Source organism: Lissotriton helveticus, chromosome 8 (assembly GCF_964261635.1).
Source record: "Lissotriton helveticus chromosome 8, aLisHel1.1, whole genome shotgun sequence".
Lineage (NCBI taxonomy): Eukaryota > Metazoa > Chordata > Amphibia > Caudata > Salamandridae > Lissotriton > Lissotriton helveticus.
This window is the reverse complement of record NC_136069.1, coordinates 102686811-102701408: the sequence shown is the minus strand read 5'-3', so window position 1 is coordinate 102701408 and position 14598 is coordinate 102686811. Positions and strand designations below refer to the sequence as shown.

At 45.5% G+C, this 14598-nt stretch overlaps 1 protein-coding gene across 2 annotated transcripts in view; it reads right to left on the bottom strand.

Moving 5' to 3' along the window:
* Positions 1–14598, bottom strand: part of LOC144772403 (prolactin receptor-like) — a 438551-nt gene that overhangs the window by 61058 nt on the left and 362895 nt on the right. For both annotated transcript variants that reach the window (XM_078656689.1, XM_078656690.1), the window contains one exon: positions 12584–12662. In XM_078656689.1, the coding sequence (XP_078512815.1) occupies positions 12584–12662 (79 nt within the window). The remainder of the gene's footprint in view (positions 1–12583; positions 12663–14598) is intronic.

The following is a 14598-nucleotide window of genomic DNA, read 5'->3' as shown; positions in this document are numbered from 1 at the left end:
TTTTCTGGGGCATCAGAGGGTCTCTTGCACATACGCTGCTGTGGAAGAAGACCGCCAGAGAGGGCAGACCAGTACCAGGGTCTGCCCAGAGCTAGGAGGGCAGTAATAATGCTACAGTGCCACCTGGTGGCCGGCTGGTTACGCTAGTTATTGCAGAAGACTATGCATTCTGATTGGCTGGAATGGTTTTAACAGTATGCTTTGGGCGTTTATGTTATCTTCACCACTTCACTTGCTAACAATATTTAGCCAACAAATAGATAAGTAATCAATACAGCTGCCACACCTCTACCGCCGCTTGCAACATGGGTCCGTGTCAATAGGAAAATAAGATTCCTGGCCTACAGACGTGTGAAAAAAATGAATATTCTATGGAAACGCCTTCAGAGTGTGGAATTTCTAAGAATTCCATGGTAACGTCTGCAACAATATAATTGATTCTCACTGCAGGTTTTCCAATAGCATTTTGACAACATAAATGAACAAGCATTTGCAATGCAATAAGTCTCGCATTTTCAAAATTTTGACCTATTGGTATTGTGAATGACAATGTTCTTTATTATTGCAGTTTTTTAAACCCATATAAGGCACTGTCATTCACAATGCCAATGGTTCAAAATCTCATAAATGCGAGGCCTATTGCATTGGAAAGCTGAAACAGAGAACGCGGTGTCCCTGAAGTGGCTGCCGCACCCAGTATTAAAGTTAATAAATGTTTTTAAAAAGCTGAAACGGAGAGCGTGGTGTCACTGAAGTGGGCATCATGCCTAGCATTACAGCAGCAGAGATTTAAAACACGCAATCAAACTGAATGGTAAGGCATTTGAGACTTTGATCATTTCTGTGAAGAAAGCGAGGCAATGTCACAAGATTAGCCATGTCTGCCATGTTCCCTTTTGTAAAATAAATAACTTGGTTAATTTATAGTTGCAGTTTTTCAAGTTATGCATGTGAAATCTGTTTTGATGTTGCACTCATCAACAATATACGTTATACGCTGTTTAAAGGCTTGGACCCAAAACTGGGCACTTGGAATATGTTTGTAAATGCGATAGAATCTAGAAGAACCTGTGCAAAATTAGAAATACTTCAAATAAAATGAGATGTGTCATGCACATCATGGGTAAATACCAATTGGGGTGTTTAAATTAGGACAGGCTAATGACCAACGTGCTGCGACAATTGTACAGTGCTTTAATTGCTGTCACAAAGAATTCGAAATGTTACCTCAGGAGTTTGCATCTGGCCTTATGCAAAGTTTGGAAATGGGATGCATGGAGGGGAAGAGATTGAATAATGCAACGCCTCTCCCCGGCCGAATGAAACAGTTTCCTTAGGGTAAGCATGACATTTGGGGGTATTTGGAGTTCGCCTTTGAGAATGGCACACAGTCTCACAATATCTGCCAGTAGTTTAATAACCCAATAAAGGGGGCCACTAGGTGGGTCCAACTTTCTCCTAGGTTGGTGAATATGAGGGTCTTAGGGCGAGCCACGCGTCTCCTGCTGGGGTGGGCTATCACGTTCTTTACTTTTCCTAGGTTCAGTGCACTCAGTTGATGCCACGTACGGTGTCATATGGCTTGGCCAAGATCACACTAGGCATTAGGAGGCATGGTTTCGGGCCAAAGTGGGGCATCTTACTCACTTGCCAATCTGTCCAGGAAGTGGACAGACTGACTGGCACAAAAAGGTGATTTCTGTACGAGTGCCCTCGATAGTGACATTGGCGCAATGTTTTATGTTTATATATTTCCATGGTTTCTAAAGCTCAAATCAGCAATCGGTGACATTGGGGCGCTGTGCAGAAAATGCTTGAAATATTGCAATGTGTGTTTAGCAACGGCACGGAGTTGTCAATACCGGTGCTTACGACCACCTGTTTGTGAAATTTAGACATAAGCAGAACAACAGTTGTTTGTTAATTCAATATATATTAAAAACAACTGAAACGCGACTCCCAAGTCTTTATTATAGATTTAGGGGCCTCAAACAGTCTGAATTGTCACACTTGTAGGAATGTGATGGTTAGTAGTTGTGTAGGTACTACCGGCAGCGCGCGGGCAGTGGCAATGGGCTTGCACGCTAAGCTGGTCCCCTGACGAGGGCCCTGGCATTTATTTTTTCTTTCATTTTTTTTTTTTTTTTTACAAATCATGAACTGTACAATGTACCATTATAGAAAGAAGTAAGAATGTGTGTTACAGTAGATATGGGGTTAGAAAGTTTTTGAGTTTAGAATTAAATACGGTCGTCGTAGGTGATTTCTAGAAGGAGAATGTTCTGGAGTTTAGGTGCAGCTCCTGAGGAATGCATTTTGAGACGACTTGCGTTTCATCAATCTATTTCTTTTGGGCAAATGCCAGCTGGTCCATCGTGAGCGTTCAGTGTCTAGCATAATTCTCCCTTAATGACCCCTCCAACAGGAAAGTGGACCGCCACAGAGACCTTTGAAGATGGAGCCCTACTTAGAGCTATGTTTGCTTTTGGGCGCTTGCTAATAAAATTCTGTGCTCAAGCTGCACGACTTCATTATGCAGCCACCGCTCTAACTCAGCGAATGAAAACAAAAATATTTGCAATGCAATAGGTTTCGCATTTAAATGCGAGACCTCTGGCATTGGAAAGAAGTGGCCGCCATTGTCCTTCCCAGCTGCCTAAAAAGAGAAATGTACACAAAGCACGTCAAGCCTGCAGTCAGCGAAACTCGATAAAGAAAATGGTGCTCACAAGACTAAATAACACGTACTGTGTAACTACTGAAGTAAAAGGGCCAGTCGCCATGGGATGTTACAAAGGGAACACAAAGAGGTACTTAGGAGGGACTAACAAGTCTATTTACGAATCAGAAGTCAGCATTTACGAAGGACAATGACACAAGCCAATGACAAAAACGGGTGGAAAGTGGGCAGGACTTCTATTCCATACTCCACTACAACAAGTTTTGCAGAGCAGCGAATGTGCGCTGACTCCAGGCTCGAACTAAAATGTGTATCCCTCCAGTAACAATCTTGAGAGTACTTACACCATCTGAGAATTCCTAAAACACATCAGAAAAACGAGTTTCTTTTCAGCCAGAAAAGTAAAATTTACTTATTCACGTAGAGAACATTTTTACTACATTTACATTATTAATAACACACGCAGTAGAAATTTTCAAGAATTTAAATGCCCAATATACTCTTATCTATTGGGGGAGGGGGGGAGATGGGCTGGGGACAGGAGCGCTGATTCTGATATTCCATCCATGTCTGTTATTCCCTCACTTTTATTTCACTTTCTGATCTCTTGATTCCTTACCTCTGCTGTAACCTGACCTTGCTGACAAGGCCACAGCCACATGTGCTCTGTCAGAATGGTACACCTTCTCTTCCCAGTGCACTCCCTGTTAACCAGAGCCTAGTCTGATACTGACAGCTGGAGTACACTGGGGGATGAGACCTGTGGTAGTACTGCCACTCCAGTCCACTTACGTATGTATTAGATTGTGTGGTTGAGGGTACACCATATTTTCCCTACAGCCAAATTTGCATTTTTGTGACTTTTGTGGCTTTCAACCATAAAAACTATAATTTAGCCTTAGGGTAACATTTGGAGGGCAGTGGCAGCCTCAGAGTTTGAAAGTGAAGGTTATTTTGACTAAAGCAGATTTCAATTGTCTCATAGCTTTCAAGTTATGAAAGATTTGAGAGTCCATACTTCACCTAGTAAAGTAAATGTATAGCTAAATACACGTGTAGGCTGTGGAGATATTCCCATCAATGAGAGAAGGTGGCTCTGCAGTAGCCCCCCTAGAGCTTCCAAACTTCCAGCATCTGCTGGGCAAAGGGGAAGAGGCTTCCCGAGTCTGTCTACCTTCAGCAGTGTTGTGAATAGCTCCCACCACCTTCATCTTTTAGGCTTACAAAGCAATAGAATATGAATCCTCTGACATGTGGAAGGCCAGTCGGTAGCACTGCTGGAAGCAACTGGTGCATGTGCTGTGGTAGGACCATGGTTCTTAGCTACAGGGTGGGTCTAAAGTCCAAGCAGAGATGAGTCCAGCCAAGAGAGCCTTCCTCAGTCCTCACTCTCCCAGCATGCCCCCATGAGACTTCAGTGGCCAGACCCAAGCCTAACCTCCTTCTGAGAAAGTTGGTCAAGGAGATTTTAAGGACAAATAGAGATTAAAGAGAACACAGCAATGACAAACTAATGGCCCTAACTCTTCAGGGACCCTTGCAGAGCCACGTCTATTCAGGATAACCGAGGAAAGGAGAATAATGATTCACCTCTATACTGCTAGATAAGGAGTTTCTTTTATGGCTGCTGGAGAAAAACAAAGGAGAATTGTCCTAGAACTGCCCCGGAACCAAGCTAGACAGATCACTGAACAAACCCCCACGCACAATGAGGTCTTAGTCTGCAACCTCTTAGAGGACCCTGCCTCATAAAGCCTGAGGTGCTTGGAGATGGAAGGCCCTGTATGTCATGGGGGACTATTGTGGAGTTGTCCAATTCTCAGTTGAATAGTACTGCAACCTCTTGGTGGAGCTAAAGCCATTATGAGGATGCAATTACTACTGGTCAAAAGTCCTGATTAGAAACAAAACCAAACAAGGATTTGCTTAAAATCTGCCTTTGCCTTAAATTTCCCATTGTGAGGGTAATTTGTCATTTTTGTGGGTTAATTTGCCATTTTTGTAAGAAAAGGACAACTTCTGATGGTTCCTAGTACTGAGAGTACCCCTGATCAGAACACCCAAGCCTATTCTAATTTGAAGCATTTACATCCTTGCACAAAAAGATAGCTTAGGGATTGAACGAATGGTATGCAGATTCAGCAGCGGCCCAATATCAGCATCTCTCCTGCTTCCTGTGAGGCCCCTGTGCATTTTTCAACTTAGAGGCGTCCATGAAAACACAAGTCTTGGGTTTTCATGAACACTGCTAGTGTTCAGATGAGCCCTCTCTGCCTGGTCTTCAGACTCCGGGTGACAGGAGGAGAAGGAGCGGGCTCAGGGGGCTGAGAAATGATCAAGCTATGTCCACATCGCCCTCTTGAAGATCACACCTAATACCTAATAATGTAATCTACCACACAGAACCTGCGGTAAAGGCATGGAATGATTCCTGTAGAGCACAAGACTAATGCCAATAACTTACAATAACTGCCCCCAAAAAATCCTGAGACCTGGAGCAGAGTGATGCTCATCTTTAAAGCACAACAATGCCTTGTAAGGTGGAGTAAGCACTATATAATGCAATTATAATATGATTACCCACTCTAGAAATTAATACCATAACACAGCAGTCAGTTGATGGCAGTTCATAAAGGCTGCTTACTAATCCCCTTTTACTACTTGACACTCTTACACTCACATAAGAGAAAATTGCTAGGTCATATCCACCAGCCAGTACTGTACCAGTCCAAAGCAATAAACCACCCATCACCAACTGAACAGGCACAGAATAACTGAAGAGATCTGCCACACACTGCAGGTCCCGATTAGCAACGTACTATGGCCACTTCTTGGCATCTCGCAATACCAATCCGATTTGTGATGATATTAATTAAGTCCATCCCAGCTGATCTCTCCACCAAGCTTACCTTTAACCTGTGCATGCTAAGGACCATAAACTTTGAACAAACTATCTCAGGGTGGACAACCCAGTGAGGTAACCAGCTAAGTGGACTAAGAACAGAAGAAATCCAAAAAAGGACATGCAGAGTGGTTCAAAGCTGTCGGCTTACTGAAAAACATAAACTACGTGCCTATCTCTCACGCTTCTTCTTTCATCACTCTACTAAGTGATGTGTCCCAAAAAAACGATAACTGCAACTCAGTGGTACTCACACACAACATGGAAACACTTCCCACACAGGATCAAAACAAACACGACACACTTCCAACCAAACACCCTACATGGTGTGGCGTGCTACCCATGTAGGCAAGTGCTTCAGAGCTCCACACAGGGGAAGGAAGTGCTATCTAAATGTTGCAATACAATACAAAACAATGTCCAGGGGCATAGTTCAACTACGATCCCTTCAAACAGGCACAATCTATTTTAATTAACAGACATACTGCGCATGCCTCAGGCAGCACAGTATAGCTGCTAAATTGTGGCTGTCTGGACGCACATACGACATCCCTGAGGAGAATGAAAAGCCACACAGAGCAGCAGGGGCCGGATACCCAGAACTGTCCCAGCTTCTTATAGGGATGTGCTTCCAGTTCTATCAAGAAGTTAGGAGAGAGATTGATGTGGGTCTTTTCCTTTTCAAACCTGCCCTTGCTGCTCCTTTTGGCTCCTTGTTGGGAATCATGACTGGCTGCTTCCAATGCCCAGCACTGGATTCCTGCTCTGCTGAGGCCATAGAGGCCCTGAGTTGTCAGCTAAGTGAGCAAGGTAAGTAAAAACAATGTTATTTCTCTGTGGATGGGTGTATGTGTTTGTGAATGATTGACAGTGAATGGGATTGAGTAAAGCGTGTATGTGGGTGTGTTTGAGAGTGTGTCCGAGAGTGTCAATGAGAGTGAAACTGAGGGAGAATTTGAGTTTGAGAGTGTCAATGAATAAGAGAAAGTGAGTACAAGGAAGTAAGTGAAGGGACATGAGTGTGTTCGAACGAGTGAATGATTGGAGGATGTGAGAAGGAGTGGCAGTGAGTGATGGGAGTAGCTATCAATGGTGCAGCAGGTGAAGTTGCACCAGGGTCGAGTAAGTGAGTGTCTGTGTGTTAATAAGGGCGAATGAGAACCAGTGAGTATGAATACATTTGTGTGTGAGGAACAGTGGGAGTGAGTATGAGTGAGAGAGCAAACGTGAGAATGTGAGCTAGACTGAGTGAGGAGAAAGAACAAGGTCCAAAGCTGCTGTGCTGAGTTGTGTGGGAGGGAGGGGGCAGGCACGCTCCACATCTACAAAGGTATGGCACTATCCTGCGCTTTCTCTAGTGCTGGCGCACAATTAGGCTGGCGCACAATTAGGTTGCCATGCATATACCTTTGTATCATTGTGCAAAGGTGTCTGCTTGAGTCTAGCACAGGTTTTGTACTGGAAGAGTGCCCCTTGCAATTTAAAATGCTATGCTTTGACTAACTTTAAAACTTTTCCTACCTTGGACGAGTGTGCTACAGTACCGTACACACGCAAAGTTGGAAAAGTTAAGAGAAATACAAGGATTTCTCCTTTTCAACGCCTTCTTTCAGTGGAGTAACCTTGGGAGGGAAAACCCTGTCTACTATTGTTAGTATATAGGATTTCACATCAAACACCTTGGGTGGTTGCATAGGAACACCCATGGAACACCCCCTTCACACAGAGTAACACTTTACGATACTTTGTGTTACGATCAGGCAACATTCTAGCCCAAAATAACCTTTGCGCTGAAAAGTAAATAAAAAAAACATTTTGTGCAGGTTTGCGTCACATTTGTAATGCAAACCCCAAGGCAAAATATTTGTTAATCTGGGCCTAAATGTGAGAAGGAGCCAGTATGACTGTGGCAAATTTAGAAGAAAATGGGGTGAACTCCTGGCAGGTATCATGCTCCATCACTTTCAACGATCACCAGCCAACACTGTCTAGATTCACGTCTTCTTCACTGTATAAAGTCCACCTGCCTGACCCTATGAATCGAGTGAAGCCCGCTGAAATCAACTGTAGGGAGGCTAAAATGCATCCAAACACATGGCTTTATACAAAGAAAGCTTGTTTTTACCTGCTTTTTGCTCAAGATCTCTACAGCCCAGCAGATTCCATGTCTCTAGCCCAGCTGGTGTGGTGCATCCGGTCCATATTGCGCGTATTATATTTTCTTCCTCAAGAAAAGCTTTAAAGTCTAAAGGTAGAAACTTTCAGCAACTCAAGCGTCAGCTACAAGCAAACTACCTGCACTGAGAGGTCAGTGTCTCTGGTCCTATTAAGGCTTCCATCAATAGACTGATTTTGCCACTATATCTTTCAATGACTTTTCCCCCTTTAATCCCATTCTGACAACCTATCATTCAGGCATTTGTTTTATTTAAATAGATATTTTTAACTACACTTGGTTTGGTCCTTTTGGATTTTTATTTTGTTAGCTGTATTGTTGCTTGAACGACTTGTTATACTAAATACATCTAATATTTTTCAGAAGTTGCTTAGTTGCTTAGTCCAAGCTACCAAAGGTGAGCCAAGGCCACATTTATGCAAAACTACTTTTCATAATGTCAATGTTCAGAACAAGGCTGTAAACTTTCTTCTTCAATGCATGCCAGCTGGATCCCCATAGTTAAAGAATATAATTATTATAGAATGAATTAAACCAACCCTGTACATAAGCAGAGGTTTTCAGGAAAAGCAACATCTTCTGTCGTACGGTTGGGATACTTGATACGCTGTTCTGCAAATGAGTAAGGATAGCTTTGCAAACACTACTGAGATAAGAGCAGACTACTGCTGCAGTGTCACCTCTTAAATTAGCATCTTAAAAAGAGTAAACTAAGATAAGAGTTCAAGTAACATCTGGGTCTGTATTGTGTCTATCTTTGTGCCACGGCGAACATTTCAAAAGGCGTGTCAATTTAGACCGGGATAGTGTGCCCTAATATGATAAAAATGCTGCCCCTAGAGTTGCCACAACTTCCTCTGCTCAGGGTGCAGCACATTCAGTAAAACATAGAGCAGCTGCTCCCAAGCGTCTCCGTGTTTCACCGTACAGGCAGCAACCTGCCTGCACTTTAAAGAGGGCAAAGATTTTCACTCACTGCACCCGCCTATAGAGGGATGTCTGGGGGAGGTCCACGGAACTCTCTTTACCCCTTCCACAGGGTTGCCCTGAGACACATCACTAACAGTGCATCAGCTTTTTGTAGTGCACACACAGTGTGCCTCCTAATGGCATGTTTGCCTCTGCCCCCTCAATTGTAATATGGTGCGAGAATAGAGGCAAAGCGATCCTCTCAATTTCATGGGGCCACAGGTCATTCAAAGAACGGAATGTCCTTTCACTATAATGCTGATGCTACATGTGCACCAAAGCTAACAGTATTACAGTAGGTGCTGCACAAGCATTTAGGGCCCCTTCCAATACCAAGTGCCCCAGGTTTGCATAAAGTGGGCGCACACACCCGTGGTGACTACGGGGCACTTTGTGTAATAAGGCCTCAGAAGTTCTAAACTACAAGTAAAAAAGTACCATACAACTTATCATCAGTTTAAAGTATGACACATCGCTAGGTATCTGTGATAAGAAATTAATGTTCTGTAAAGTATTTGTGTTAGGCGTGTTGTAGGCTTCCTTACATACATGCACATCTATACGAGCCACAATAGGTTGCAAATATACATCAACTATTATTGTGCTGGACAATATAAGTGAACTATGGGAACAATAGTCATGACAATGTAGTTACATATGCATTGCATTATTTTTTTTAATTTTTTTTTTTTTGAAAACCTTTATTGTACAGAGAGAGCTCACAAATACGGGCCTACAACCCACCGGGCTGGCCACCACATAGCAAAAAATATCAAGAGCAATGCACAGAGTGTCACAGGATACAAAGGCAATGAAACAGGAGAAACAACAAGCATCTCAAAGCAATCTCAGGAGCAAACAATTAGAAAGGTAGTTTTCTTTTTAAAAGACGGGTCAGGGAGTTCAGGAACATGACGGGCCGCGAGACAAACCAGAGGGGTGGGGCCGCGGCAGGCAGCAACACAGCGAGCGTAAAAATACAGGAGAAACAAATACGAAAAGATATACCAATAAGCACCGGTCAAAACAACGGACATGAGGAAAGGTCATTGCGCGCACTGTCCAATGCCCGCCCACCGCAGCCACCACCCGTCCCACTGATCAGCAAAAAAGGGCCCAAGTACAAAAACAATGCGAAACGCACCCCCAATAAAGGAAGAAAACCCCACAAAAGGGGGGGGGGGGGGGAAGAGGAAGAAGGAAAAGGAAGGGACTCTTACCCAAACACTCGCCCCCGGGCGACAAAACAGGAAAAGAAAAATCCGGTACAAAATAGACAATAAAAATAAAGAAGGCATACCTAGCAAATCACAATCATCGTAATACCGGAAAAATACCACAGAAAGACACCAGGGGGACAGACGACGAGACAGAGCCCCGAAAGAGGGGATACACAAGGGCCATAGAACCAAAAAGGGAGAAAAAAGTGGAGGAAAAAGACCCCCCCAAAAACAACAACAGACCCCCCCACCCACCCCACAAGCCCACCCTGCACCCCTGCAGAAGGCTACGGCCAACCCCCCAGCAGCGTGCCTGTCGCCCTAAATAGAACCCGAAATATAGAAGAAGAGGAACAAGGTAGAAACAAAGACAAAAGGGGGGAAAGGGCCAGGGAAAGGGAAGAACATCACACACGGGAGAGGGCGAAAGAACAATATTATCTGCATCCATCCAGCCACCTGTAAAAAGGGAGGGTAGAGCCCACGGGAAGTTAACGATAGTAGGATAAGTTTCAGGAGCCCCATGAAGTTACACAACATCATACCAGCACATGTCGGTTATAGATCAAAAACGAGACTACCGCATTTAAAAAGTCGTTTCACCCCTGTCCGCTTTTGTCCAAAGTTGTAATCATCCGAACAAACAAAGACCAAACGGCGAGGGACACAGGGCACAGGAGAAGATCCAGCGGCAGTCCTGAGAAGAAACGCGAAAGAAAATACGGAGGATCCAGGAAAGTCATGGTACAGCGTTCGCACCGTAGGCACAGTTCCAAGGAGAGTTCCAACGAGGCAAGCCCAGCTGGGACGGCACAGGCGCCTCGGCCGGGGAGCCGACGCGATGAGAAACAGGAAGGATCATCGAGGCCAGGCCAGGATGCAAGCGGACCGCAGACCAGTGTCCGAGGCAACAAAACAGGACGACGAAGGGTGTCGGAGATTCTCCGACCCATGGATGCGGTTGCCGCCGGGGGCACAGAGTCCAGGAGCACACCAGCCGCACCCTGCAACGAGGAGGTCAAGTCCGACGTCGGGGGCCCGTACAGTTCGAAAAGAGGGTCCGCCTCCACAGCGGAGACAGGCGCAGCCACGGAAGTCCGCCAGGAGTATAGTGCATCCAGGACAACTTGAAGTGCAGGAAACCCTCTACAAGATCTGGCATCCGGGCCATGTGGCGGGCCCCCAGTGCTCGCCCAGGCCCGGCAGAGACATCCAGGGTCGGCCGCCATCTTAGGAGCCCAGCAAGCCCTCGGCCGTCGGGAGCCCCGGCCGGGGCAACACCAAAGCAAAAGGAGGTCAGCCGATCTGCGGCAGGGCGCCCCAAGGCAGGAAGGAGACCCACCAGAAGAAGGATTTTCGTCGGCCCCCTCGTGCCGCCGGCCCCGTTCTCCGAGCCCGGGCGGAAAATTCAAAATGGCCGGGCCGGGGAACAAAAGGGGGGACCAAGCCGGATAAATGAGTAGGCTCTCCTGCGAGAGGCAGCGTCCGCACCCCAAGGCCCAAGCCCTCGGGTCCGCCAGCGGGCACAGCCGGTCTACACGCACATCAGCCTCCGCAGCCAGATCCACAGCACCAGCAAGGGCCGACCATCGTGCTCCGTCTCGTCCCGGCGTCGCAAGGAGGTCCAGGCCAGTCCGCCCCGGAGGCTCCGAAGCGAGCGGGATCGCTGCACAGGATCAACAGCACCCAGGATCACCGGAGCATCGGGTAAGTGTCTGCAAAGTTTCCTCAATATCGAAACACAGCAAGGAGGGCTTCCCGGGGCAGGAGAAATACAGGATAAACGAAGAAAACAGGCGGTTCGAACGGAGCCGAGCTAAAACGCGGCCATCTCGGTCGCGAGCTAGGCTCCTCCCTTGCATTGCATTATTTGGTTGTGACACCAGATGTATGTTTTCATCAGTGTGTGCTGCAGACAGGAGTGCAAAAGGAGCAGCTCCGTTGTCTTTTTTGCACTCGAGCACTTGGGCTGTGTAAACCTCACGCCATGTGAGTGGTTGTGCTGAAGGGATTGCTTGCCCTGTTGTAAATGCCCAGTTTTGTAGAGTGTCTAAGCTGACAGTCTGCACATCAAGAATTATGAATGTTTAAACAAATGGGGCTAATGATAGATAGAGAGTAAGAAAATAATGTGTGCCTCCTGGCAACACATTGCTACTCTAAGACTCTCCAAATGAAAAGAACTGTGAATAGGTCAGACAAGAGTTGAGAAGATGAAGCAGAGGTCTATGATTGTCTCTGTATTGCTTAGAGGGCTGTGGGTGTGTTAATCTGAGAAGTCATGTCATGGCTGCAGTGAGGGGCTGGAACATACAGGCAATGGCCTTAAACATTATATAGGACATCTGCTAAACAAAAGGTCTCAAAAGCAAAACCCAAGCAAAGCATTGTTAAAGAGAATGTAGGATTATGTAATGAGATCTGTTATGATTTCAATGGGGATCCCAATTAAAATTTACACATAACCTTTTCAGGGAATTTCAAAAAATTAATTTTAAGATTTTAGGGCAAGGCAAACAAGCTACGCGTTGAGCTCTTATCCCTAAGAAATGGTGAAGGTATGATGTCTGGGATGTATTGTATGAAGAGCAGCACATGGCAGCATGGAGTACAACGGTTGTGGTTTAAGACACTACCTTTCTCCTAGAAACAGGAAACTGAGTCCAATGAAGAGGAAAGCGATGACGGCCAGCAGCATCAGGAGCAGGTTGGCATCTATGAAAAGAGCAAACACCACAAATCAATAAGGAATCAGAGAATGGCTATTTCAAATCAGGGATGGAAACTTTGCAACTGCCAGGTCCTCTGGGGCAACCAGGAGCTATACGGATTCAGTGTCTAGATATCCACTTAATACTGGGGGATTCTGGGACCATACAGGGTCTAACATAGGACTGTAGCGTTAGAGGGAAAAGAGGTTCACCAAAAAGAACAACTTAATTTTAAATAAGAGAAATTATGCCTTAGACGCAGCCGCGGCCCGTGCAGGTAAGCGCAGTGAAGCCGAAAGGGGTGGGATTCTGACAGACGACGACAAGGGAAAATTAAACAAATAAATAATTTTCCCTCGTCGTCTGTCCCCACCCAGCCCCACTGCTCTTACCTGCACGGGCCGCGGCTTCTTAGACAGTCTCTTCTAGGAATTAATCCAATATGCATGTAAAAAAGTTTTCAAGATACTTACTATCTCACACCCTAGGTTGCATGCTAATCACACCTCAGTACACCAAATATTTTATGCATCCAATTTCCTGGGACCACCAAAATAAATGCTTACGGAGTCAGATCTAAACAGATATAGCGGTCTGAAAACACTCCACCATCCCTGCGAACAGAAGATACGCATTTCAGAAAACTCACACCAACTAAACAGCTTGTCTACTCTTTTATACATGGCCACAGAAGTGCAAAGTCAAACAATTGATTCCTTCTCGCTTGCCCTACACAATCGTAATGGTTGTGTTATGTATAACTCGCATAAACAGCCATTAGCATCAACAGCTGATTCAGAATCCAGATATTCACTGCTATGACGTACACAAATGCGAATGTTTTCCTGCTGTTACATCACCAAGGTGAGTACCCCAGTGGTCCTAAACCTCACGAGGGTTTCCAGGGACCCAAGGCAGGTAGTGGAATGCCAGTTGTCAGTCGATCACCTCTTCTAGTTTCTGGGTTTCTATGGGTCTGGTAGAGAGGGGGGGGGGAGATTTGCAACCAGGGTGGATTTTGCAGACCCACACGGACACCAGGCCATGTTGACAGCTGCTCTCGCACCGCTTGCAAGCACAGTACCAGCTCTCTGCACTCAAAAGAGAGCAGAGAACGTAGCATCAGCCAGGGAGGTGAAAGATGCTTCAGACTGGCAGGCTGATGGTCATTGCTTTTAAATGGGTGAAGGCAGGGAAGCTGCAGTGTGGAAGTGTGGCAGGAGGCCAGGTATTCTGTTCATACTGATGAAGGGTGCCAGGAAGGAAAACTTGAGAGGGTTTTAGGGAAGGAGGTTATTTAAAAAATAAAATATTAGAACAATTGAGGGTGAGGGATCACGAGGATGGTGTGGGGGGCTTGAAACACGTCAGGCACAGAGTTCAGTTTGGGGAGGGTGTTTAATACTCATAAGAAAGAGTAATGCGGGTGGTGTGAGGTCTAGGTAAGGAGTGCATTGGTCATGGCTCCACCATTACTCCTTTACCCCTGCAAAGGTTAAAGGTTTGAAGGATCATACATAACATAAAATTGTACACGTATAGCTGTTAATAATAGGCCTGGGCGGTAAATTCCGTTCCGCTCGCGGCATTTGGGTAATTTCGTGTTCCGCGGAGAACAGGAAATTGCCCATAATTCTGCGTTCCGCGACTTAAAAAAATGTTTTGCTTGTTCGCGTTCTCAAAATGCGTGTTCGCGAGATATTTCCCCCCCGAGCACGCAAACAGCAATTGCGAACAGGAAAAAAGCATTGCAAACAAGCAATTCCGCGTGTTCACGGAATTTCTTCGTGTTCGCAGAGATTTTTTGCTGTTTTGCTGAGATTTGCGTAACGCAATTACGCAAATTCCGCCCACCCCTAGTTAATAATAGGAAATGTGTCCAAATCTGTTTCCAAGTGAGGTCATAGACCAGTATCCCTAATAATTGGAAAACATGAGAA